This window comes from Mesoplodon densirostris, chromosome 2 (assembly GCF_025265405.1).
Source record: "Mesoplodon densirostris isolate mMesDen1 chromosome 2, mMesDen1 primary haplotype, whole genome shotgun sequence".
NCBI lineage: Eukaryota > Metazoa > Chordata > Mammalia > Artiodactyla > Ziphiidae > Mesoplodon > Mesoplodon densirostris.
Genome location: NC_082662.1, coordinates 19,786,902 through 19,814,152, shown reverse-complemented (window position 1 = coordinate 19,814,152; position 27,251 = coordinate 19,786,902). Strand labels below are relative to the sequence as shown.

The 27,251-nt window shown below is 47.7% G+C and overlaps 1 protein-coding gene across 4 annotated transcripts; it reads left to right on the top strand.

Moving 5' to 3' along the window:
- The first annotated feature begins 461 nt into the window (after window positions 1–461).
- IFNLR1 (interferon lambda receptor 1) lies at window positions 462–23,699 on the top strand. Of its 4 annotated transcripts, none has more exons than XM_060080881.1 (7): window positions 462–553; window positions 4,221–4,344; window positions 12,654–12,838; window positions 17,625–17,767; window positions 19,272–19,431; window positions 19,732–19,865; window positions 20,864–23,699. In XM_060080881.1, exons 1-7 carry the CDS (start codon window positions 496–498, stop codon window positions 21,632–21,634), a joined length of 1,575 nt encoding a protein of 524 aa, XP_059936864.1. In that variant the 5' UTR covers window positions 462–495; the 3' UTR covers window positions 21,635–23,699. The 4 variants fall into 4 exon arrangements, with proteins under 4 accessions (XP_059936864.1, XP_059936854.1, XP_059936874.1 ...); XM_060080871.1 differs by having other exon boundaries at window positions 487–553; window positions 20,951–23,699; XM_060080891.1 differs by lacking the exon at window positions 20,864–23,699 and adding an exon at window positions 20,433–20,534 and having other exon boundaries at window positions 487–553.
- Window positions 23,700–27,251: the final 3,552 nt, after the last annotated feature.

Below are 27,251 nucleotides of genomic sequence, written 5' to 3'. Positions count from 1 at the left end.
GCGTGAAGGATGTAGAGAATAACACGACAGACCCACCAGATTCTCGCGGGGGTTAAAGTAGATAATATGCGAAAGTGCTTGGCTTAGAACCTGGCACCTAGAACGCTCTCGGATACAGCCAATGGTGCCTGAGACTTCGTCCTTAAACTGGCCCTGAACTCGCCTGTCCTGTTAAAAGTCTCGTATTGGAATTCCAACTGTGATTATTAATAATAAACAGTTTTCCGCTTCTCCCCTCCCTCTATACACGGATTTACTGATTCCCCCTCACCTCCCACCCCCGGGATCGGGCAGAACAAAACGAAGTAGAGGCTCTAGGAGCTACCGGAGGGTTTGAGCGGGGCGGCCCCAAGGCAAGCCCCGGGAGTTTCCCAGTCCTGGCCCCGGAGGGGCGGGCCCACGGCCCGGCCTCCCATTGGCTGCCAGTCGCGTCACCTGCCTTGGGTGGGCCTGGAGGAGGGACCTGGTCCCACCCTGGGCCACAGGAGGACCGGCATGACCGGGAACCCGCGGTGGGCCCCGTTGCTCCTGTGTTTGCTGCAGTCCGCTCCAGGTAAGGGCACGGGGCCGCGGGGTGGGCGTGGGGCCGCGGGGTGCTCCATCCGGTCCGCACCCACCTTCCGACCCAGAGCTCCGGGGAGGGAGTGCCTTGGGCATCAGTCTGTGCGCTGCAACACGTGCAATTAGCAGAGCCCACCCACCACCAGTTTTCTTTTTCCGAGGACTAAACAGACCCGGGTCTTTGAAATTCCTTTCCGGGAAGGAACTGTTTCCTAACGCCAGTTCAGCTTCAGACGAGCAGGAAAAAAGATAGTGGCCGTTCAAAAGTCAGCTGCATTTGTTTATAAAGTGCTTTTCAAGGTTTCCTAAAAGCCCTATCCGCTGCATTAATATCACAGACCCTGACTAGTGGGGGAAATCAAGCAGAAGTGCCCTGCCGTCGCCAGGGGTGCCCTCCCCTTCCTCCCGACTCGGGGTGTCAGGAGTTCCACCCAGGCCTGAGGGGAAGGAGTGCCAGCTTAGCCCCGTGCTGTGCTGTCATTCTAACAAGCCACCTTTTTTTTTCTGAGCTCTCACTGGTAAATAAGGTGACAGGGTACAAAATACCCTGGGATAGGAACCAACCACCAATCCAGGGAGAAGGACACCAAATGCCCCCAAGATATGTCCCTAGTCTTAGACTAATAATTTAAGAGCTAGAAGGGCCCTTGGACATCATCTAATACTAAGGTTAAAAGCCAGCATTTGTTTGAGCAACTTCTTGGGCACCACATTATTCTAGTTTAGCATCACAACCCAACTGTCCTAGAAGATAGGTATTATTTCCTCCCGTTTCAGAGGGGGAAACTGAGGCTCAGAGCAATTAAGGGGAATTACCCAAGAAGGAAGGCATTGGTGAGACACACAGAACAGAGAAGACAAGCTGAAGTGAGCATGACCAGCTTTAGCCGTGGGATGGGCAGTTGGCACAGGGCGGTTCACCCACCCAGGTCAGCTCAGGGGTGCCCCAGCCCCTGGAGCCTTCGCAGCAGTGTTACTGCAGCTGATGAGGGACAGTGTGCCTATGCAGGGAGGAGAGGAGGGTGTCCTCTGTACCCCTTTTTCACCATCAAACTCAATAGTTTTGCTGTCTAGACCTAGCTATCCTTACACCTGAGGATTATTTAGTGTACACAACACAAACTGTGGTGTGAAGGTTTAGGGTGAAGCGCAGCGGGGTCCAGGTTCTAATCCTGGCTCGCACACATACTGGCTGTGTAGCCTCAGGCAAATTATTCACCATCTGTATCTGAGCCTAGTGCCTTCCATGGAAGGGAATGACACCTACCCCCCAGGGTGGTTTGTCCTGAAGATTGAATGAGGTTTTGTGTATAAAGTTTCACACCGATGCCTGGTACCCTTCGAAGGCTCATTAGGAGGTAACTACTCTAGCTGCTATTTCTCCACTGTGGCCAAGCTCAGAATTGAGGCCTGTCCTCAAATAAGACGATTGTAGACTGATTTTGGCCTCATACCAGCCACCTGCTAGGAAGTCCAGAAGCTGGAGCACTGTCAGCATCAGCATCCTGGTGATGCAGTTCCAGCTAGAGGACACAGGATGGGGTGGTCTAAAAGGCCAGGGGTGTGGAGCCGAGCTGAGAGCCATCAGCAGAAAGGTCCCTCCCTCCCTGATGCCGTTCTATAACCTGTATGGATTTCCATCATGGCCCATGTGACACTTCAAGGCACTGCATTCTCCATGGCACCATGAGCTCCTAAAGGGCAGGAGTGGAGCTGTAGTCCTCTCTGAAACCTCTGGCACGCAGTGATCAATAGATGTCTTTGACCAATAATGACCCATAGATGTTGGAAGAATAAGGCTGAACAGGCCCCATGAGAACCTAAGGGAGGAAGTGTGATCAAGAACTCAGACTTTGAAGACGTAGAGAACGGACATGAGGACACGGGAGGGGGAAGGGTAATCTGGGACGAAGTGAGAGAGTGGCATGGACATATATACACTACCAAATGTAAAATAGATAACTAGTGGGAAGCAGCCGCATGGCACAGGGAGATCAGCTCAGTGCTTTGTGACCACCTAGGGGGTGGGAGGGAGACACAAGAGGGAGGAGATATGGGGATATAGGTATATGTATAGCTGATTTAATTTGTTATAAAGCAGAAACTAACACACCATTGTAAAGCAATTATACTCCAATAAAGATGTTAAAACAAAAACAAAAACAACTCAGACTTTGGGGTTGGCTAGGCCTGGATTTGAATTCTGTTTCTACAACTTATTAGCTGAGGGGGCCTCAGTTTCCTCATCTGTAATGTGATGGTCATAATTAGTACCTACCTCGTAGGGATGTGGGGTGGATTGAAGGAGAAAATGCAGGTAACGTGCTTTGCATAGTGCCTGGCACATAGTTAGGGCACAATACACATTAGCTGCTATTATTATCATCCGCAGCATCACCACCACTTCTGAAAGATGTCAGGAAGTGATGTTTGAGTCAAGTCTTTAAAAGATTAGATGGTGAATACCACGCTGTCAAAGACACCTGGGTTCAAAGACACACAGAAGAATGAGGAGGTTTGAGAAGGGCGAGAAGGAAGATTGGCTGCTGCCTGGTGACGTATGTAGGTGAGCAGCCTAGTGACGTATGTAGGTGAGCTGTCAGGAAGAGGTCAACGAGATGGCCCAGCCAGGCCAAGCTGGGCAGGGCTTCACGTATCCTGATAAGGAGCATAGACTTTATTCTGAGGACAAGGGAAGGGCGGAAACTGGGCAGCTGTGTAATCAGATGCATATTTCAGAAGATGAGGGTTAGCAGGGAGGAGGTGCCAAGGAGGGAAGTAGGGGCCAGTGAGAGGTGGTCAGGGAAAGAATCACTGGGACAATGACGTCTGAACGAAGATGAGAAGGAAGCAGAGGAGTGAGCCGGATGGACAGCCAGGGGGAGGACAGTTTAGCGGAGGGAACAGCTCGTGAAAAGGCCTAGAGGTGGGAGTGTGCCCGGCCTGCTCTAGGAACAGGAAAGGGCCAGCGTGGCTGGAGAGGGGCCAGCAAGGGGAGTCATGGGTTGGATAGGGTAGGGTCTTGTGGGTGATTGTAAAGACTTTGGATTTTACCTTGAATGAAACAGAAGCCACTGGAGGTTTAAAGCAAAAGAGTGACATGATGTGACTTTCATTTTAACCCTTGCTGCACTATGGAGAATGGATTGTGGGCACAAGGTTGGAAGCAGGGAGACCAGTTAGGAGACCTTAGGAATAATCCAAGTCATCTCAGTATTCATTCATTCACTCAACAGATTTTTATTGTGCACCTACTATGTGCCAGGGACCATTGCAGGCAGGCTCTGGGGACATGGCTGAGCACAAGACAGAGCATCTGCTCCTTGAGACCCTCAGGGCCGTTCCCTCCTGGAGTCCAGGAATCTATTAGATGGTCCCGTGCTGCACTGTTTTGCCGGAACCCTCAGGTGCCAGGGTGGGCTTCCCGTCATGTCACAGATGGGCCGCTGAGGTCTAAGGAGGGAAAGGGGCTTCAGTACAGCCAGTCGGTGGCATGGCTGTGACTGGAATCCCACAGCCCAGGTTCCCAGCCTATATCACATCCCCTGTGCTTCCGCCACCCCAGATAACTCCCGGTTCTTAAACTCGGTGAGCACCGGACAGCCCTCCCGCACTGCTCGGAATGGCTCCAGACTTCATGACCTCTTTGTCCCCCACAGGGAGGCCCCATCTGGCCCCTCCCCAGAACGTGACGCTGCTCTCCCGGAATTTCAGTGTGAACCTGACGTGGCTCCCAGGACCTGGCAATCCCCAGAACATGACCTATTTGGTGGCCTATCAAAGGTGGAGGGGCGCCTCCGGGCTGGTGGGGTGATAGGGGGAGACCGAGGAGGTGGGCAGGGGCTGGAGGGGCTTGGTTCTCTGTGTCCACGGGTGACGTCCTACAGCAGGTATTGGGAGAGGGCGTTTGATAAAGCTCTGGAGGTGGGGACGTAGCTTAATGGAGAACAGCGCCCAGGTGAAAGACCTGCCGGGGGTGGGGGCAGGCCTTTGAGAAAAGTCTTGGATGGAGCAGTGAGGGCCCCGTGAGGGAATTCTTGAGGGCCTGGATGAGGTGCTTGGCATTCCAGCAGATAAGGGAGGCAGGTGTATCTCTTGCAGAGCTGTGTTAGGCATCGCTAGATGATTACCCTTTTCCCCACGGAGCCTTCAGGGAGCCTTGGAGTCCTCAACTTGGCAGGCCAGGCAGCCACTGCTGATGCAGAGGAATTTGCACATGAAAGCTGATTTGCCATCTTTGCACATAGATGGAAATCATCTGAAGTTCTTTAGTAAGAGAGTAAGCTAATGAAAGCAGATACCCAGGAGGATTAATCTAGAATTGGCGAGAAGGAGGAAGCAGGAAGGAGAAGGAACTGCCACGTACTCAGGACCCATCCTGTGCCAGGCTGAGTGCTAGGAGCCTTGCATGAGCATTTCCCTTCTTCCTCCCAGTATCACCAGGCAGGCCCTGCATTTCCCCTGTTCTAGAGGTGAGGGAACAACTCAGGGGCTGTGACCTGCCCAAGGGAGCCAGTGATGGAACCAGAAGAAAAACCCAAGTCTGTCTGACCCCAAAGCTTGTGCTTTTGCTGTTCTATTACAGTCCCTCCATCTGTAGCATCCAGATGTGAGTGATGGGGGCCTGGCTTGGGAAAGGACAGACTGTGAGAGAGCTTTCAAAAGAAAGAATGGTATAGAACTGTATCAGGAGGCAGAAAATACCAATACCTGACATGGCCTGTATGTTTGCTCTGTGTCTGCACTGTGTCCATACCTGAAACGTATTTAACCTCACACCGCCCTGCGAGGAAGGGCTCAGTGACTCTGCTCTACAGTGGAGTAACTGAAGCACTGAGAGTGTATTTTGCTCAAAGCCACACAGCTGGGCCTAGAGGAGGTGGGATAAATTGATGAAAGAATTGAAAGCCTAACCTCTGGACCTTTATGATATTTTCCTTTCCTTTTACGCTTTTGAAACACCTGTGAGGATTCCAAAACCATGATATTCTAATGGTATCTTTTCATTTATTAGCTGGAATTAATTTTATAAAGAGATGCTTCCTCTCATGTAGTGTTTGATATTCAGTGGTACTATTCATGTAGGCACAACAGAATAAATGCTTGAACTGTTTTCCTTTAATTTACTAGTTTTCAAGATAACGAACTCGTTCCCTATCATGTCCCAAAGGTGATTGACTTGTTTTTTTAATTATCATTACGAACTCAAGTAGTTAAACATATGTGATGGTTTCAATTCATTGCAATTTATTCTACTCATTGAAGCTTGAATTGTCTCATCTTTAGTCTGTGAATGTCTCTTCAGGTTGGCTCCTGAGTCCTTTGAATTTGACCCTAGTAAGTCATGATATCTTTATTGCTATCTGTTGCGAAAAGATGTTCCAGACTCATTTGCACAATTCCTGACCTAAAACCTGAAATCGGTCGTGTGTCCATTTGGTAAGAAATGGTTTTAAAGAACACAGTCTGTGTAGCTGTCTGATCACTACTGAACTATTGCCTTGAGATCTTTTCAGTGAACAGAATTAGGGTGATACATGTAATAATCCCATCTCTATTCCTGGCTTCTACTGAGGTGGCTGATTAAATCCATGAGTCGCACCCATGATCTCCTTATCAAATGATTTTCCAGCCACAACCTTGGTGTTCTCTCCAGAACACGCTTTCTCATTTTTTGCAATATGCATAGGCTGAGAATTTTCCAAATCTTCAATTTCTGGTTCCTTTTTGCTTAACAATTCCTTCTATCTCTCTCTCTCCTCTCTCATTTTACTATAAGCAGTAAGGAGAAACCAGGTCACATCTTCAACACTTTGCTTAGAAATCTCCTCAGCTAAAGTATCCAAGTTCATCACTTTCCACTTCTGATTTTCCATAAAACACTAGGACGTAATTCAGTCAAGTTCTTTGCCACTGTATAACAAGGATCAATTTTCTTCCAGTTTCCAAGAAGACATTCCTCCTTTCCAACTGGGATCACCCCAGAATCACCTTTAACATCTATATTCTGACCAACAGTCTTTTCAAGGCAATTTAGGCTTTTTCTCACATGAACCTCAAAACTCTTTCAGCCTCTGTTACCCAGCTGCAAAGCTACTAACACAATTTTAGATATTGGTTACATTAGCACCTCGCTTATGGTACCAAAATCTGTGTTCAATTACTAGGGCTCCCATAACAAAATATCACAGACTGGGGGCTTAAACAAGAAAAGTTTTTCTCTCACAGTTCTGAAGGCTGGAAGTCCAAGATCAAGGTGTCAGTAGGTTTGCTCTCTCCTGAGGCCTCTCTCAGGAGATGGTCACCTTCTGTGTCCTGACCTGGCCTTTTCTCTGTGGGAGAACAGCCCTGGTGTCCTTTCCTCTTCTCATAAAGGCACTAGTCCTATTGGATAAGGACCTCACCCTTAGGACCACATTTAATCTTAATTACCTCTTTAAAGGCCCCATCTCCAAATATAGTCACATGGGTGTTAGGGCTTCAACATATGAATTGGGTGGGGATGTGTGTACACGATTTAGTCAATAATACTGTTAAGCTGGATTTCACCAAATTTAAAATTTTGTTCTTTCAAAGGAAAAAAAAAAAGCCCAAAGAAAATGAAAAAGCCAGCCACTGAGAAAAATATATTCATAGTATATACACTGACAAAGAACTTATATCCAAAATAAAGAACTCCTACATCTCAAAAATAAGAAGACAAATCACCCCCCAAATATTTGAATAGTCACTTCACAAAAGAAAATATATAAACGGCCAATAAGCACATGAAAAGGTGTTCAACATCATTAGTCATTAGGGAAGTGCAAATTAAAGCTACAAGGAAATACTACTTCACACTCACTAGAATGGTTAAAGTTAAAAGGTCTGATGATACTAAGCATAGACAAACATGTGGAGTAACTCTCATGGAGATTGCCCTCCATATTCTGGGGTTTTGCAGCCACAGATTCAACCAACCATGGATCAAAAATATATTTTTAAAAAATCCAGAAAGAGGGCTTGCCTGGTGGCGCAGTGGTTGAGAGTCCGCCTGCCGATGCAGGGGACACGGGTTCGTGCCCTGGTCCAGGAAGATCCCACATGCCGCGGAGTGGCTGGGCCTGTGGGCCATGGCCGCTGGGCCTGCGCGTCCGGAGCCTGTGCTCTGCAGCGGGAGAGGCCACAACAGTGAGAGGCCCGCGTACTGCAAAAAATTAAAAAAAAAAAAAATCCAGAAGAAAAAAAAAATCTGTAAAGTGCCAAAAGCTAAACTTGAATTTGCCATACACTAGCAGCTATTTACATAGCATTTGCATTGTATTTACAACTATTTACATAGCATTTACATTGTATTAAGTATCATAAGTAATCTAGAGATGATTTAAAGTACATGGGAGGATGTGCATACATTATATGCACATACGAGACCATTTTATATAAGGGACCTTAACATCCACAGGTTTCTGTATCGCCGGCGGGGCCTAGAACTAATCCCCTGTGGACACTGCCTATATATTGTTGATGAGAACTACAATGGTACAATCACTTTGGAAAACAGCTTGACAGTTTCTTGTAAAGTTACACATTCAGTTACCGAGTTTCCCAGATTCTACTCCTAGATCTTTATCCATGAGACATGAAAACATATGTCCATACAAAGACTTGTACATGAACTTTCATAGCAGCTTAATTCATAATTCCCTGTTATGGACTGAATTGTGTTCCCCCCACTTAGTCACTCATATGTTAAAGCCCTAACACCCATGTGACTGTATTTGGAGATGGGGCCTTTAAAGAGGTAACTAAGATTAAATGTGGTCCTAAGGGTGAGGCCCTAATCCAATAGAACTAGTGCCTTTATGAGAAGAGGGACAGCAGGGCTGCTCACACACAGAGAAAAGGCCAGGTGAGGACACAGAGAGAAGGTGACCATCTCCTGAGAGAGGCCTCAGGAGAGAGCAAACCTGCAGACACCTTGATCTTGGACTTCCAGCCTCCAGAACTGTGAGAGAGAAATGTCTATGGTTTAAGTCCCCAAGCCTGGCATTTTGTCACTGCAGCCCTGGCAGACTAACACATCAGGTTTCTTTTCTCCCGGTGTCCTAAGAAATGTTTGCTTGACTCAAGGTCACGAAGATCCTCTTCTGTGCTTTCTTCTAGAAGTTTTCAAACGTTAGCGTTTACATTTCAGTTCTCTTTTATTTTTATTTTATTTTATTATTATTATTTTTTTCGCGGTACGCGGGCCTCTCACTGTTGTGGCCTCTCCCATTGCGGAGCACAGGCTCCGGACACGCAGGCTCAGCGGCCATGGCTCACGGGCCTAGCCGCTCTGTGGCATGTGGGATCTTCCCGGACCGGGGCACGAACCTGTGTTCTGTTATCTCCTTTCTAAGTTTCTCTGATTCTGTTTTGTGTTGTTCTTCCATGTCTTATATCATTTTAAAATTTCTCTTATAATCCATTTTGAAGTAGTAGTTTACAGTTTCAATCTGTTCATAGATATGTTTTTAGCGTGCATTTTCTGACTCATTCAGTTGATCACTTAACTTATTAATTTCTATCCTTCCTTATTTTCTGTTATAAATATTTAAAGCTATATGCTTAACTACATCTCATAAATTTTTATTTGTGTTATATTTTTGATCATTCAATTTTAGAGATTTACTAACTTCCATCATAATTCTTTCTTTGATCCATGAGTCATTTTATTTTATTTTCAATGTGTGATTTTTGAGTCTCCTGTCTTTTTGTTTGAAGTATAATTGATTTACAATGGTTAGTTTCAAGTGTACAGCACAGTGGTTCAGTTATACATATATATATATATATATATATATATATATATATATTCTTTTTCAGATTCTTTTCCATTATAGGTTATTACAAGATATTGAATATAGTTCTCTATGCTATACAGTAGGACCTTACTGTTTATCTATTTTATATATGGTAGTGTGTATATATTAATCCCAGACTCCTAATTTATCCCTCCCCAGTCCCCTTTCCCCTTTGGTAACCATAAATTTATTTTCTGTGCCTGTGAGTCTATTTCTGTTTTGTAAATAAATTTGTATCATTTTTTTAAGATTCCACATATAAATGATGTCATATGATATTTGTCTTTGTCTGACTTAATTCACTTAGTGTGATAATCTCTAGGTCCATCCATGTTGCTGCAGGTGGCATTATTTCATTCCTTTTTATGGCTGAGTAGTATTCCCGTATATATGTATACACACACATACATACATACATACCACATCTTCTTTATCCATTCATCTGTTGATGGACATTTAGGTTGCTTCCATGTCTTGGCTATTGTCAGTAGTGCTGCTATGAACACTGGGGTGCAGGTACCTTTTCAAATTAGAGTTTTGGTCTTTTTCAGATATATGCCCAGGAGTGGGATTACTGGATCATATGGAACTCTATTTTTAGTTTTTTAAGGAACCTTCATACTGTTCTCCATAGTGGCTGCACCAATTTACATTCCTACCAACAGTGTAGGAGGGTCCCCTTTCCTCCACACCCTCTCCAGCATTTATTATTTGTAGACTTTTTGATGATGGCTATTCTGACTGGTGTGAGATGATACCTTGTTGTAGTTTTGATTCGCATCTCTCCATAATTAGAGATGTTGAGCATCTTTTCATGTGCCTGTTGACCATCTGTATGTCTTCTTTGGAGAAATGTCTGTTCTGGTCTTCTGCCCATTTTTGATTGTGTCGTTTGTCTTTTTGATTGAGTTGTATAAGCTGTTTGTATATTTTGGAAATTAATCCCTTGCTGCTTGCATCATTTGCAAATATTTGATCCATGAGTCATTTTAAAACAATTTAAAATATTCAAACTTCCTTTAGTTCTCTTTTTGCTAATGATTTTTAACTGGATTATTTGCAGTCAGAGGAAATAGTTTGAGAGATACCTATTCTTTGAAATTTGAGAGTTGCTTTATTTTTGTTAATATTTTTGATAATATTTTGTTTAGGGTTCGTATGTGGCTCAACCAGTTTCTTGTTTGTTCTGTATATGTTCATTAGACGAACTTTGATAATTATGTTGTTCATTTTATTAACATATGTACTAATAATTTTTCTTTATTCAATTGTTGATTACTGAGTGGGATATATTAAAAATTTCCCATTGTAATTGTGGATTTTCTTTTTCTTCCTGTAGTTTTATCTATTTTTGCTGAATATAGTTTGAAGCTATTTAATAGGCACATATAAGTTAGAATTTTTATATCTTCCTGGTAAGTGGAATCATTCACTACTGTGTAGTGGTTCTTTTCACCTTTACTAACACTTTGGACTTTGAAGTTTCTATTTCATCTCATATTAATATGCCTATGCCAGTTCCTTTTTTCATTGATGTTTACCTAGTATAACTTCACCAAAAAACAAAACAGAGGAATTCTTCCCCCAAATCTGTTCTCTTTGCCTACCTGTATCTCAGCCTTTTCTGATCACCTGTTGCTCAGTCTCCAAACCCAGGAAGAGTCCTCAATTCTCCTTTCCCTCACATTCCACATCCAATCCATGAGCAAGTCTCATCAGCTTTACCTCCAAAATGCATCCTACCTCCAACCTTTTCTTGCCATCGTGCCCACCATTCTCTCTTGGACCACTGCTGCAGCCTCCTAGCTAGTTTATCAGAGTGATATTTTAAAAACATAAATTAGATGACCTCAGTTCCTCTCTTCAGAACCTTCTGATAGCTTCCTCGGACACTTGGAATAAAATCCGAACCCCTTGCCAAGATGGCAAGACCCTGCCTGCTCTGCCCACCCCCCTCCACCCTCACATCCAGTCTGTCCACCCTCTCCTGGCCTTGTTCACTGGGCTTTGGCCACCCTGGCCTTGGTTTTTTTTTTTTTTGTGGTACGCGGGCCTCTCACTGTTGTGGCCTCTCCCGTTGCGGAGCACAGGCTCCGGATGCGCAGGCCCAGCGGCCATGGCTCATGGACCTAGCCGCTCCACGACATGTGGGATCTTCCTGGACTGGGGCACGAACCCGTGTTTCCTGCATCGGCAAGCAGACTCTCAACCACTGCACCACCAGGGAAGCCCCTGGCCTTGTTTTTTGCTGGACAGATCAAGTCCCTTCCCATCGCAAGGTTTTTGCTTTTGCGTTTCCTTCCCCCAGGCCTTCTCTTGGCTCCCTTCGCAGCATCCCGGCCTCAGCTTCAGCACTGTCTTCCTGGCCTTTCCTGAGCCGCCTTCAGAGAGCAGTCACCCCCGCACTACCCTATGGTCACTGCATTTACCAGCTCCTGGATTTATATATATATATATATATATATTTTTTTTTTTTTTTTTTGTGGTATGCGGGCCTCTCACTGCTGTGGCCTCCCCCGCTGCGGAGCACAGGCTCCGGATGCGCAGGCTCCGGATGCGCAGGCCCAGCGGCCATGGCTCACGGGCCCAGCCGCTCCGCGGCATATGGGATCCTCCCAGACCGGGGCACGAACCCGTATCCCCTGCATCGGCAGGCGGACTCTCAACCACTGCGCCACCAGGGAGGCCCCTGGATTTATATTTTTGATGTGGTGATGGTCTCTCATCCCCTCCCTCCAGAGTGTAAGTTCCCGAGGGCAGGACCTATCTGTCACGAATTGCCGATTCCCCAAGAATAATGCCCAGCAAGCAGGTCCCTCCTTTGGACCTCAGTGTTCTCAGGAGATTGTAGTCATGGACCTGTGTGTTCCCCTCTGACATCCAGAAAGCACCTGGCACCGGGCCTGGTACACAGCAGGGGGTCCATAAATGCCTGAACGAATAAACGCGTGGAAAATGATTACTAGCACGACGACCCTTTGGGGGAGCCATGACAGATGAGGAGACTGGGGGTTAGGGACAGTGACCTGCGTTAAGGTCCCAGAGCTAGTGAGGGGCAGAGCCAGGTTTCCCACCCTTGTCTGTCATTCCAGAGCCCGAGCTCTTAACTGGACTGTTCTCATTCTGTCTCAGCCGATGGCTGGCTGGCTGGACAGATGGATGGATGGATGATCAGGTGGGATGGAGGGACGAGTGATCATGTGTTCTCTGAGTTTCCTCACCCCCAAGAGGCTGAATCCATGACCCACACTCTCCTGTCTCCTCCCTCAGCTCTGCACCCCCCAGACGGTGGCGGAGAGTAAAAAAGTGTGCAGGAACCAAAGAGCTAGAGTGTTCTCTGATGTGCCTGGAGAAACAAGACCTGAGCAATAAGTTCAAGGGGCGTGTGCGAGCGGTTTCTCCCAGCGCCAGGTCGCGCTGGGTGGAGTCCAAGTCCATGGATTACTTTTTTGAAGGTAAGTGAAGGACCTGTGGGAGGCTGTCTGCTCAGGAGCTTGGCTCAGAGGCACTGCTATCCTGGCCATCTGCCTCCCACTTCCCCAAAGCAGTGGGCAGCTCTCTGGGGCCACCTGCCATGGGCCTTGGCCCATGTCCAAGTAGCCTGACTTCGTGGCAGGGAGTTAGGGGAGTTCACCAGCCCCAGCAGTTCAGTTTGTACCTCCTACTAATGAGGTTCATGATCTTCTTTTGAGCACAACCTTGGTCATGAACTACACAGGCACTTTATATATTTTTTCCTACTTTTTTAATGTTCAATCTCTCTCTTTAAGAAACAATTTTTAAAAATTCTGGTTGCAATAGTAATTTCTGTACACGGTAGAAATTTGGGGGGGAAAGGAGATAAAAAATAGAGAGGAGAACATTCCCCATGCTTACAGCCTTCATAAATCACTAGTGTTAACACTGAGTGAGGAAAGTGCTTTTTTTCCCCAATGTATTTTATTTCTAATCCTTATAACACACCTGTGGGGTTCATTTTCATCACCCCATTTTAAAAAAATAAATAAAGCAAGACTCACAGAAGTTAAGGAACTTGCCAGCTAGTAAGTGATGGACATGGGATGTGAAATGGCTTTTTCTGATCTTGGACAAGGTGCTCGATCAGGTCAAGAGTAAAGAGGGGAGGATAAATACTCAGACAATAGCCTCATGGAGCTGAGATCTGTAACTTATCACCCAGGCTTCTCAAAATGTTTGAGGACAAAATAGGGCTTGAAGGGTGATGAGGAAGGGATTTAATGAAGGATGGCAGGAAAAAATGGCAGAGAAGGAAGAAGAGATGATTTGGATGGGAGGAAGCTGGCTGGTTGGATGGACGAAAGGAGGAAAAGGATGGATGGGTAAGAAGAAAAGAAGTGTGGAGAGGATGGGGAAGAAGTGACGGATGAGTGGGAAGGAGGAGGCTAGATGGATGGGTAAATGCTTACCATGAAGGAGCCAGTATGGATGGAGAAGTGGAGGATAGGAACGAAAGGCAGACAGATGGATCAGTGGGTACAGAAGGAAGGCTGGCTGCCTGGGAAGGGAAGGAAGGGTAAAAGGGAAGGAGAGGCAAAGGAGAAAGGAAAAACAGGAAGGAAAGATGTATGGAAAGAAAAGAACGGATGGATAGGAAGGATGGAGGAGTAGAAAAGTAGGCTGATTGGCTAGATACAAGGAAGGAAGAAAGTATAAATGAACAGGAAGACAGGATGGATAGGAAGGAAGAAATGTCAATTGGAAAGAAAGGAAGACGATGCTTAGGAAGAAGGAAGGATGGTTGAGAAGGATGCGTGGATGGGAAGGAAGAGAAGCATAGTTGGGAAGGATGGATAGATGGATAGAAAGGAAAAGAAAGATGGGAAGGCAGGCAGAAAGGCTGATGAAGAATGAAGGATGCACCACTGCAGAGGCTGGCTGAATAGGAATAAGAATTAGAACAATAGAGGGAAAGATGCAGAAAGGAGGTTACTTTTTTTTTTTTTTGCCTCCTCCTCCCTGAAGTGCTTCTTGATTCTCCTGCAGCACACCTCAAGCCTGAGTGACTCTTCCTTCCTTGCCCTCAGCTGTGGTGACCCTGGTCACTTTCTCTCTTGACTTTTGGTAGTTTATGTATTTCATTTCCCCCTAATTTCCTCCAACTCCTTGAGGTCAAGATTTATGGGGGCCTCATCTCCCCACTCCCCTCAGCTCCCTGCCCAGGGCTTAATACATATCAGTGTCCAGTGGATATTTCCTGAACACATAGGTAGTGGCACCTTGTGACTCCTTTTTTTTTTTTTTTTTTTTTTTTTGCTGTACGCGGGCCTCTCACTGTTGTGGCCTCTCCCGTTGCGGAGCACAGGCTCCGGACGCGCAGGCTCAGCGGCCATCGCTCACGGGCCCAGCCACTCCATGGCATGCGGGATCTTCCTGGACCGGGGCACAAACCTGTGTCCCCTGCATCGGCAGGCGGACTCTCAACCACTGCGCCACCAGGGAAGCCCAGTAGTGGCACCTTGTGGAAGCCACACATTTTCCCTGAGCACAAACACAGGACAGGGATGACCAGTGTGGCCAGAGCTCCTGCTGGCTGGTACTCAGGGAGGGCTGCATGGAAAAAGTGGCATTTCAGCTGGACCTTGAACAATGGTGTATTAATTTTCTCTTGTCACTTTATTCCAAGTCACTGCCCCCACCATCTTCAAACCATCAGTCAAACCTAGGTGACCTTGAACAGACTGTCAGTAGAAATGGACATTAAAGACTCTGCCAGTGAGACCTCAGAAGCAAGCGAGGAGCATCATAGAGCAAATCTAAATCTCCTTCAAGAATTCTTAAATCGGGGCTTCCCTGGTGGCGCAGTGGTTGAGAGTCCACCTGCTGATGCAGGGGACACAGGTTCATGCCCCGGTCCGGGAAGATCCCACATGCCACGGAGCGGCTGGGCCCGTAAGCCATGGCCGCTGAGCCTGCGCATCCGGAGCCTGTGCTCCGCAACGGGAGAGGCCACAACAGTGAGAGGCCCGCGTACTGCAAAAAAAAAAAGAATTCTTAAATCATCCCGAACAGACTGTTAGTAGAAGTATGGATACTAAAAGCACTGCCTCACAGAAGGAAGTGAGTAATATGTTACTGAAAATTTCAGGAAGGGGGATGCCTCTTATATACTGGCAAAAAGATTAGCAAAATTGTGTCCTGTCGGTATGTGGAAAGCAGAACTTGTAAATGATGAATCTGGACATTTATCAAGGAGATTTGATAAATGTTGTGTTGAAGGCATGGCCTGGTTTATTCTTGGTAATCATAGCAAAATGCAAGGAGGAGAGAGAGAAATTGAGGAAAGAGCATAAACAAAAAGGAACCAGGACTTGAAGATTTGGGAAATTCTTAACCTATTCAGATGGCAAAAGATACTAAAATTAAGAAATTGCTTCCAAGAGTGTGACATAGAGAAACAGCAAAGTGTGTGGTTGTGCAATCATTTACTAAAACCTCAGAAAGATCAAAGTGTTTAGTCAAGAAAAAGGCTCTTTGAAGAGATTTAAGGGTATGACACACAGTTCAGTTCCCCTCAGTCAAATCAAAGGGCCTCTAGAAAGCTGAAGTGTTATCCCTCAGCCAGCTCAGCTAAAGCCAAAAATAGAGAAGGGCTTATCTCAAAAAGATTTGTGGAACTGACTTCTGTCTAATGGAGTAGGTCCCCATGACATCCACAGGAGACCCATAAAATTCTTGAGAATTTTATATCATCAGAAACACTGCCAGCTTGAACGAAAAGGGGCAGAGAGGACAGGAAAAGAAAGAAGGCTACTGGTCCCCCAATTTCTACTGGAAGGAAGCAGACTGGTAAAACTACTTAGCTGCAAATAACTGCTACCTTTCATGAAAAGGAAGGATGATTCAGAGGGTGGAACCAAGAGCCCAGAGAGCAGTGCTGAAAGCCAAGGAGAAGTAGTTCCCAAGCCTTAAAACCTAGTACAGTTTGTGTAGCTGGATTTCAAAACTGCTTCAGCCCAGTGACTCCTTTTTACCTCCTATTTCTCCCTGTTTGAACCAAAATGTCTATAACTGTTATCCAGCGGCTATCCCACCACCTTATATTGGGAGCAGATAACTTGTACTTTATTTTCACTGGTCCACAAATGGACAGGAATTGTGTCCCAGGAGTTGTACTGAATGGATTGCACCCAAAGTCTCACCTGAACCTGATTTAGATACTTTAGATGATGAGATTTTAGAACTTGAGTTGATGCTGTAATGGGATGAGACCCTGGGGTACCCTGGGATGGGGAGAATGTATGTTGCACTGGAGAGGGACATGATTTTCAAGGAGTCAGAGGGAGGACCATGATAGACAGAATGACTCCCCCAAAGATATTCATGCTCGAATCCCTGAACTTCTGAATATGTTAGATGTTACTATTACATGGCAAAAGGAATTTTAATTAAGTTTATGTGTGTTAAAGTAGTGAGATTATCTTGGATTATCCAAATGGGCTCAATCTAATCCCATGAACCCTTAAAAGCAGAGAACTTTCTCCAGCTGGAGGCAGAAGAGGTGTAGAAGAAGGGAAAATCAGAGAGAGTTGAAGCATGAGAAGGATTCAACATGGTGTTTCTGCTTTGAAGATGAAGGGGCAACGTGATTAGAAATGCAGGTGCCAGGACTTCCCTGGCAGTCCAATAAAGACTCTGTGCTTCAACTGCAGGGGGTTTGGGTTCAATCCCTGGTCAGGGAACTAAGATCCCACACGCTGTGCAGCGCGGCCAAAAATTAAAAAAAAAAAAAAAAAAAAAATGCAGATGCCTTCAGGAGCTGAGAGAGGGTCCCAGCTAACAACAGCATAGAAATACACCTCCGCCTCACAACCCCAAGGAACTGAATTCTGCTGACAGCCTGAATGAGCATGGAAGTGAATTCTCCCCTCAAATTCCAGCTAAGAGCCCAGGCCAGCTGACATCTTGATTTCCACCCAGAGTTGAGGACCCCATCAAGCACACCCAGACTCTGACCTACAGAACTGAGAGAGAATAAATCCGTGTTGATTTAAGCCACTAAGTTCATGGTAATATGTTATGGCAGCAGCAAGAACTAATACAAATGAGCAGGATGCTGACAGACCAGTGACATGTGAAGGGCACCCAACTGGAAGGGATGACACGAGTAAAGGAAGGTTAACTGTGTCTGGGCTGGGTGGGGAGCAGGCCTGCCTGGAAGCAGGGGGATGGATGCCCTGCGGCCCCAGAAGGTCCTGATGGGTCCTGTTCTGTTTCTGCTAGTGGAGCCAGCCCCACCTGTCCTGGTATTCACCCGGGCAGACGAGATCCTGAGTGTGAATGCCACGTACCAGCTGCCCCACTGCATGCACCAACCAGATCTGAAATATGAGGTGAATTTCTGGAAACAGGGGACCGGGAATAAGGTGAGAAACCCCTCTCATGCCCCCAGGCTGGGTCCCCTTCCTCATTCTCGCACCAAACCCCGGTGCTTTTCACCCTCCAAGCCCTGAAAGCCTCCTCCAGGAAGCCATCCCTGCATACCCCTTACTCCTGGCAGTCACCCCTTGACTCTGCACAGTGTGATTGGCCTGTGGCCCACCTCTGCCCCCCTCCCCCTAAGAGGCCAAGTTCAGGACATCCTTCCCCTGCACATTACAGGTAATAAACAGCAGTTTTCTACCTAATTTTTTTAAAATTATGAAACCTTTTTTTTTTTAATCTGACTGAAGTATGACAGGCTCCAAGAACCTACTTAGCCTACTTGTTAAGCCACCAGATTCATTAGAAAAAAAACTAGAAAATACAGATAAATTCTAGGAAGAAAACCAAAAGTACATAGAGATGATCGCAAATAACTACGTGGTGTATATCCAATTTCAGACTTGTTTCTGTGTATGCATGTGCATATGTCTGTATATATTTATTTATGGCAGGGGTCGGCAAACTTTTGCTGTAATTGGCCAGATAGTAAATATTTTTGGCTTTGCAGGCCTTATCGTCTGTCACATCTATTCAACTCCATCTGTAACACAAAAGGAGCCATAAGTAAATAGGTACATGAACAGGCATAGCTGTGTTCCAGGAAAACTCTATTTAAAAAAAAAGTTGGGGCTGTAGTCTACGGACCCCCGTTTTTGTCCATTCTGTCTTTTACTGAACCAACGCTCACACTCCTAACCTCTTGCACACTCTGGATCCCAGAGATATATTGATAGATCCTCATCGGATGTGATCCTCACCTTCAAGAACCTCACAGATATTCTCAACCAGCACTGTCCAGTAGAAACATATTGCAAGCCACATTGTGTCATTTAAGTGTTCCACATTAAATTAAGTAAAAAGAAACAAGTGAATTTATTTTCATAGTAGATTTTATTTCATCCAATAGAATGTTATCTTCTCACCATATAGTTAATATAAAAATTACTGAGATGCTTTATGTTCTTTTTTCATGAAAGCCAGTGTGTATTTTACACTTAGAGCACATCTCCGTTGGTACCAGCCACACTTCAAGTGCTCAAGAGCCACATGTGGCCACTGGCTACTGTGTTAGACAGGCAGCGCTAGAGTTTTCTGTGTCTGTAATGGCTGAGTGACCACCGCCCCTGCCCTAATTGATGAAACGCCCTGAGGGTAGGAATCCTGAGGCATCTGTCCCTGAAACTGAGGGCCTGTGGGCCCTGGTGGGGTGTGCATGGGAGTGACCCTGAGTGGCAGGGCTGCTTTTGAACCCAGACCATCTCTACCTCGAAACTCCGTGGAAGAGAAACCAGAGAGTGTTGGGACGTGCTCCCTGAATGCTTAAGCCTGAATGCAAGAAAAGGTGTAGGAGTCACAGCTGTGTCCTGCCAACCCCACCCTGTCCTGGCTGCATGGAGCCGGTGCCCCCCAGCAGGTCCACCCGCCTCTGCTTCTCTCTCCAAACAGACCAGACTTCCTCCCACTCCCCATGGCCAGCCAGTCCAGATTTCTCTCCAACCAGACACCAGCGGACATTACTGCCTCAGCGCCAAAACTATATACACCTTTGGCTACCCTAAAGAAAGCGAGTTCTCTGAGCCCACCTGCTTCGTCCTGGAGGCCCCAGGTGTGTGCAAAGTGGTACAGAAGTGGGGACATTTCCCCTGGGCATTAGGATCTTCATAATTTGCTGGTTAAGAGCACAAGTCTAGAGACAGACTCACCTCGATTAAAATCCCAGCTCCACCCCACTCACTATCTTTGGGCAGCTTACATAACCTCTCTGAACCTTGCTTTCCACACTCTGTAGGATGGGTTTATTCTGATGAGGATTAAATAGGATAATGTACGTGAAGCCCACAGCACAGATGCCGTTGATAGATAGGAGCCCCTGCTTCTCTAGTTGTTACTATGTTTTTCTTCCTAGGATCCAACTGGGCACTCCTGGTGCTGCTACCCTTTCTGCTGCCACTGCTGTTGGTCGTTGCCACAGGGCCTGTGATCTGGAAGAGCTTCAGGGGGAACCCCTGGTTTCATCAGGCAAAGATGCCACAGGCCCTGGTATGGCAAATCTGGGGGTGTGCGACAGAGAGCGAGGGCTGTCGAAGAGCAAGGAAGTGGAGCTAGACTTAGAGATAGTTCAGCTAGAATATCAAGATGGCCCAGACTGCGAAACATCTATCTTCCTATCTAAATTTTCACCATTAGAAATTCATTCCTTTGGCACCAAATTAAAATAGCAAATATGCCTCAGGAGAGATACCCAGAGGGGAGGCGGGAGGGTGGCATCTAAAGGGGACATCTTAAAAGGGTCCCAGTACTTCATTCACAACCTAACCGAGGGTCAGTCTTGCCCAGGCAGACGCTGGAATTTCCCCACCGGTCTGCTAGCTTGCTTGCTTAGAACCTGGGGCCAGCTGGGACAGGGGAAGCCTGGAGAGGTCAGACTTGTTCAGCTGAAGGCCTGGAAAGTGAGGCTGTGGTAGATGAGGCTCGGTGGGCACTCGGGTCCGGTGGGGGCTTTGAAGATGGATTCTGAGAGTCCCTGCTACACGGGAGTGTTTCAGCGTTCCTGGATATGGGACCTGCAGGGAATTCCCACTAACTGAGGCACAACCTCTGTGTTAGATGGGTCTGCACCTTGCCCTATCCCTCTGCCTTCCCATTATGTGGTGAGTTACCAGCTCGACCTCCTGCAGCTGGCACCTGAAACCTGGAGGCTTTCTCTGGCCTCTGGTGTCCACTCTGCCTGTGCACGTCACCAGCTGCATGTGTCAGAGAATTCTCACCGCCACCACCCCTCCATGCCTCACCCGACGGTGCTCTGAGGCCTGTGTCCCCGGCAGGGCTAAGTTCCAGCTGCCCTCGGGGTAACTTGCCTGATAACACCCCGCTATTGGCTGCTATGCCTTGCTGACACTTCCTGGGATCACTTCCCAAAGAAACGACTTACATTTGAATCCTTGTCTCAGAGTCTCTTTCCAGGGGAACCCAAATGAGAACAGTCACTTTTCCAGAAAGGATGACTTTTCTGTTCTTCTCCTCCTTCCCCAAATCAGGACCTCTCTGGACACAGACACCCCGGGGCAACCTTTGAACCCAGTGGCCCAGAGTGCCTGCATGTCTTGATTCTCTGTCCCCAAAAGGAACTGACCAGAAGGGTCAGGCTGACCCCTAGAGTCAGGGCCCCAGCCACCGTCCAGGCAGGATCAGAGAAGGACAGTGCTGAGGAGGAGAAGACCGACGAGGAGAACACGGATGAGGAGGACACCGACGATGGTGTCAGCTTCCAGCCCTACACTGAACCACCCCCCTTCCTGGGGCAGGAACACCAGAGCCTGGGGCATGCTGGGGCAGGAGGGCCTTGGACTCCTCTGGTCCAGGTGGAAGGCTCCTCTGCTTGCGATTCTTCAGACAGAAGCTGGGCCAGCACTGCGGGCTCCTCCCCCTGGGACGAGGCTGGATCATCTGGCTATTTGGCCAAGAAGAGGCCAGGCCGAGGACCGGGTGGGAAGGAGCTCCAGACGCCTCTCCCACCACCCGAATTCTCCGAGGACTCGAGTTCCCTGGAAGAGCCCTCCTGGGTCAGCTGGGGCTTACCATCACCAGGGCCGATTCTGGTTCCCACGGAGCCCCCAGTTTCTCTTCAGACACTGACCTTCTGCTGGGACAGCAGCCCCGAGGAAGAAGAAGAGGAGGGGGAGGAGGAGGAAGAAGAGGGTGGGAGGGAATCAGAAAGTGAGGACAGCGGTGGCGGCAGCTGCGGGGCTAAGAGCCTCCAGAGGATTGAGGTCAGAGGTAGGACGCTGGGGCACTACCTGGCCAGGTGAGCTGCCTCTTCCAGTCTGGTGCTGCTGAGCTTTTTGGGGACCCAGCATGCCACCAAGATTTGAAATCCTGGGAGCATCATCACTGGGGCAGCAGAGGGTTCTTACAGCACCTCGGGGAACCCAGCTAGAGGTGTCCGCCAGGTTGAGGAGTCAGAAGCCACCCCGTCCTATGACCTGCCAGCTTTGGGCCGAGAGCCAAGAGGGGTGGAGACAGGGATGGGCAGAGGTCAGAGGTTGGTTGGGTGTCAGACCACCCCACTGTCCCTGGGGTGACAGGCCAGCTGGAAAAATCATCCCTGCACAACATGAAACAGGCGAGGTCAGGTCACAGGGGGCATTGAAGGCTGACAGCACAAGGGCCCATCTGGATGTGGGGAGGGAAGAAATCTGGAGGCACACCAAGGGTAGCAGGGCTCACGCCTCTCTCCAGCACCCGCTGGGCTCCCTCCTCCCTGAGGCTCGGCATCCTGATTTATGAGTCCCCTAGGGTGGGCCCCAGTGAAGAAAAGTCCAGTTGGCTGAGGGTGTTGGAGAGGAAGAGGAAGGGCGTGGTCCTTCAAATCCCAGTCTCTGAGCCATGCATTACACAGTTTCCACTATCAAAGAGGCCTGGGTCCAAATCCCAGCTCTGCCATTTCCCAGTTGTGTGGCCTTAGGGGAGATACCTTCCTTCTCTGTACCCGAGTCTCCTTTCTACAGCTACCACCTGGGGCATGGTGAGGGTTCCCACAGAGATGTGTGATGCCTGCCACACCATTGGCACTCACCACGTGGTGGCTGGTAGGATTCTCCATCCACCCAGGCTCTGAGGGGACCACTGGGCATCTCCCACCTGTGACCCTAAACTCAGAGTGGCTGGCGTTCTCACCTCTAGTCTTTCTCCTGCCTCCTGCCCTCGCTGACCCCTGCCTCCTGGTCAGGAAACAGTTCTCAGAAGCTGGAGCCCAACCAAGGGTCCCTCTCCCTTTTCCCAGCAAAGAAAATACCAAATGGCCCACCTTCTAGGGGGTCTGATTAATTGGTGGTGGGGGTAGCAACCCAGCAGGGAGTCGGACCCCTGGGCCTGTGATCCCCATCTTAGCACTTCAGACCCTTTAGGTGACCACTGTGGTTGTAAAGACGTCCCATTTCCTCTTCCAGTTTTGAGAAACCACTGTCTTCTGGAAACAGGTGACTGTCCTTACCTGAGGGTAGTGATGGATGTTCTCAAACAACCGCTTTATTAACCTACACCCACCAGTATATGGATGAGCAGAGCTGAGTCTTCACCCGTTAGACCAAGGTTTTGTCAGTTTTGTGGCCCTGCAGGGACCACAGGGATCAGAACAATCCTTGGCTCTGCCATTTCACCTGCCAGGACTTAAGTTCCTCCATTTGTGTAAAAAGCATCTTCATAAGCATTTTATCCACAGGGCTGTGTTGTTTTGAAGCCAACGCAAGGGTAGAACATTAATGGAAGATCTGGAAAAGCTTCTCGAGGGCATCTGGTCCAGGGGTTCTCAAACTGTGTTCCCAAAAGGCCCTGGGCTTCACGGGAGGCGTCTCAATCTCAGGGGAAGCCGTGGGCTGTAGGATGCCCCCAGTGCAACCGGAGCCGCCTCCCTGGGCCCTGATTTCCCCCAGTGGCCCTCTACGTAAGATTGTGCTTAGGAGTTTCAACTGCTAAAGAAAACGTTAGCAAACTCCTTTTTAAATTGAACACCTGTCTTTTGTTTCAAACGAGGAAGCTAAAATGTTGACTGTCTGAAGGTGAGATTGCCCGTCTCTGGCCAGCTGGGCCAACCCCTGTCCCCTTGGCCATGTAAACAGTACCGAGGTCTCGGCAAGGGTTTCCAAGGGGCACGAGACTGGCAGGAGGCCTTCGCCACTGCTGGGACTCGCACACGTACATGCATTTCTGCAGGGGTTTCCCTGCAATGAGGCTTGTCTACATCCATGATTGAGCACAGAAGAGGAAGAACAAACTGGAACCATGGAGCTGGGGAAGGCTGTGGCTCACGGCCAGTTCCTAGGAGAATACCCAGGCCAAGCACAGCGTCCTTTCTGGCACCAGCCGAGCTGCTTCGTGGAAGTAAATTCCAAATAACTAAAAGCTATTCTCACTGTTATCTTAGGCTTGTGTGAAGGAACTGCTTTATCTCTGTTCTGAAACCTTGTGTGTTTTTTAAGCATTTTTTTCAAAGCTTAATTTCTGACAGGCTGAGCTTTCTATTCTAAACTCCAGCTCCTTTATGGTCATTAAGTCTTAAACAAAAAACTGTGGGCAGCTTTAGGAAAGAGCATGCTATTCAATATTATCATTTGTCAGGTGTGCTCAGCACTGAACTGTTTACAAAGCCCTTTCACGTCCCCAGCAGCCAGGAACTACATAGTGGAAACTCCAGGGCCACGCGTGAAAGATGTCAGGGACAGAGCGGGTGATGCCTGGGTGAAAGCAACATTCCCACTCTTTAGGGTAGTGAGGAGATTATATATTGTTCTAAGATATTTGTAGTTATTTCTAATTTTATTTTATGTTTATGTCATATTTAGATAATTTCCTAATGTTTGTTGGGGCCTACCCTAAACTGTTTTAAATAAAGAGCTCTATTTTTAGAGAAAACGGCAAAATCGAATGGAAAAGCATGTGCTCTTATTTCTCAAAGTTTCCTCACCACTCTTCTCGCTGTTAAGACTACAGGGTCTTGGGTTGGGTGCCCAGCAGCAGACCCAGAGGCGAGGATTGTGGGGTATAAAGCAGTGCAGCGATTCCAGAAAGCATCAATAGGGGAGTGGGAAGAGAGGGAGGGGAGGCAGCCAGTCCAGATGCATAATCAAACAGGTCATGGCTCTGGGCAACTAGGATTCAGTCCTCCTAGGGAGCTTTGGGAGCTCAGTGTTGGACCCTCCAGATTTGTTCCCCTACCAGGGACAGGAGCTGAGAGGCGTATCCACCAACTCCCATCAGTCCTGTGTAGAGAGCCACTCCCTCCCAGGGAGCTGCAGGTACTTGCAATTGGAATCCATCAAGCCGAGTACATGACAAGGGTGCTACAATGAAGCCAGAGGTGTACCTACCACCTGGCAGCTCACCCTATTGCAACAATGGTCCATGGAAGGATACAGAAAATCCTATGTGGCAGCCTTGCAACCCAAACTCATTCCAGTAGATCTCTACTGGGGAGGGTCTCCTAGGTCCCACCAATTCTCCCACAAGGTAACAGCTGAAGACCTAAAAAAAATAAAACAGCCTGTTATTTTACCAGCAAAACGGGTTTATTCAGGAACAGCAAAGAATTGCAATTTGGGACACGCAATCTATGGTGAACCACAGGCAAGTCCAGAGAACAGGGAGGGGAATGTTCCTTTATAGGGGAAAAGAGGTTAGTTGGGATGGGCCAGTATAAACACAGAGTCTATTGTTGGAAACTGGGAGTTCGAAGTGTAGTGTTTTTCATTGGCTGAGTTACTACAGTCTCTTATTGGCTAAGCTGTTGCCAGGCAAAGAGAAATTCCTCCTCCTGCTGGGTAGTAAAATAATAACCCTCCTCCTGTTGGAGATACAAAGGTGTGTCTCTCTCTGTTGAGTCTGCAATTGACAGCGAGAGCTTGAGAGTTCTCCTTTCAGTCCTCCCAACTCTATCTTAAATGAGGTTTCTGTTAATTTTCACACTGCCCAGAACTGTGCTTGCAGATTGTCATCATTTACTAATGCCAGGGCAGGCTCTAGACCCAAGATGAGCTGATCCAACAAGTCCCTTTCCCTGGCATTCAGATGTCTTCCTGGTTGGCTTGGCCTGGAACAAGTAAGTTCCAACCTGCTCTGACACTATTTTCCACTCCAAAGAACAGGAAAGCTCAGGGTACGAAGACAAGAATGGGACCTCCACATGAGCTTCCAGGATGAGAAATGGACTGGATCCAGTCCATTCCTGAGGCCCAGCTCCAGCCCTGTCCTCGGCTTCCCTGAATCCTAGTTTTAAGCCAACTTCCAGAGCCTTCTATTACTCATAACCAAATATCCTTGCCAATTCACATTTCATGCATATTGCAGCTTGTAGTCAGGTTGGGGCATCTGCTCCCTTGAATGGGTCCTTTCCAGAAACCAGGGCAGAACTTCCTCTCCAGGTGATCCCCAAGGGCCTCCATCCTGCCCACCTCACCTTTTGAGCTCCTCTTTGCCTGTTTGCTGCCACCTTCGGGACAGTGGTGGGATGGCAGGGCTGCCAGTTGCACAGGCTCTTACAAGAACAGTGCTCAGGGCCTCTGAGAATGGGCAGCGTTGGGGTAATGGATGTTACATCCTGAGAACTCCTTTAGGGAAGGGACTGTTTTCTTCCAGGTACCAGCATCTGGCACAGGGTGGAAACTTGATATTAAATAAGTGAGCAAAGGAATGAATGAGTGAATTGGTATATGAATTGGAGTCAGTAAGGGGCTGGCTGGGGCTGACTTACATATAAAGCAGCCAGAGATCTTGCATTAGATTCTATCCCAGATCCCAAATCCTGTCACATGTGGATGACTGTCCTCCCTCAACCCAGCGTCTGCTCCAAGGGGGGTATCAGTGCCGCTCAGTGAGTGAAATGGTGAGGGAGGGGGCAGCAGTGGGAGACTCATTCCTGTGTGCACAAAATTAGGCTAAAGCGATGGGAGTTTGAGGGGGTTAAAAAAACCACTAGAAGTTATACTTTATCTAAATGAGTGAGTCAGTTCCATGAATCAATTACTCAAGAGATACTGGTTGGCGCCAGGACCTATTCCAGCCCAGGGTACCCCACCCCTTGGCTTATGATGATATAGGATGCAGGTGTGTGACTGCAATTTATAAATTATCAACAGTCTGTTTTTCCCCTTACTGCCTCTTTAAGTGGGTTAGGAGAAGAAAGTGGGATCCCAAGGCAAGAATGCCTCAGAGTACACTCTCCTGGTGGGAAAAACCATCAGCAAGGGGTGGGAGGCCCCTCTCCAGGAGCCGACCCCTCCAGGGTGAGTCCCAACCATTCTTGGGTGTTGCTCGACATATCCCACCCCACTCCAAGCCCTGGCTACTCTGGACACTAAATGGATGTCGTGGAAGCCAGATTCCAACAGGGGCTCAGAATCGCCCACTCCAAATCCCATCTTTGAGTTACAGGCCCTTTCATGGGATATGCCTTCTCTAAATAGCTCTAATCCAGCCTCAAAGCCTAAACTGCAGGATGCAATGCCCTTACTTCCCCCATCCTTGGAATTTGGCCTCAGAAACTACCACCAACTCAAACGTCTAAGGAGACATTTATGACCATAAATGAGGTTATCTAGGGAACATCTACCATTGGTCACAGTTCTCACTGAATACCCCCCGCAACCAAGAGCAGCCCATCCTAAAGGCAGCCACACCTTCATAGGGAGAGCTATTTCCTTAAATCAAAAGAAATTTGCGGGACTTCCCTGGCGGTCAAGTGGTTAAGACTTCACCTTCCAATGTAGGGGGTGCAGGTTTGACCCTTGGTCGGGGAGTTAGGTTCCCATATGCCTCGCAGCCAAAAAGCCAAATCATAAAACAGAACCAATATGGTAACAAATTCAATAAAGACTTTAAAAATGGTCCACATCATGGGCTTCCCTGGTGGCACAGTGGTTGAGAGTCTGCCTG

Coding starts and splice junctions, on each gene's coding strand:
- IFNLR1 (XM_060080881.1), top strand. CDS start 496: ATGACCGGGAACCCGCGGTGGGCCCCGTTGCTCCTGTGTTTGCTGCAG. Junction 12,839..17,624: donor CATGGATTACTTTTTTGAAG/GTAAGTGAAGGA, acceptor TGTTTCTGCTAG/TGGAGCCAGCCCCACCTGTC. Junction 17,768..19,271: donor AACAGGGGACCGGGAATAAG/GTGAGAAACCCC, acceptor CTCTCCAAACAG/ACCAGACTTCCTCCCACTCC.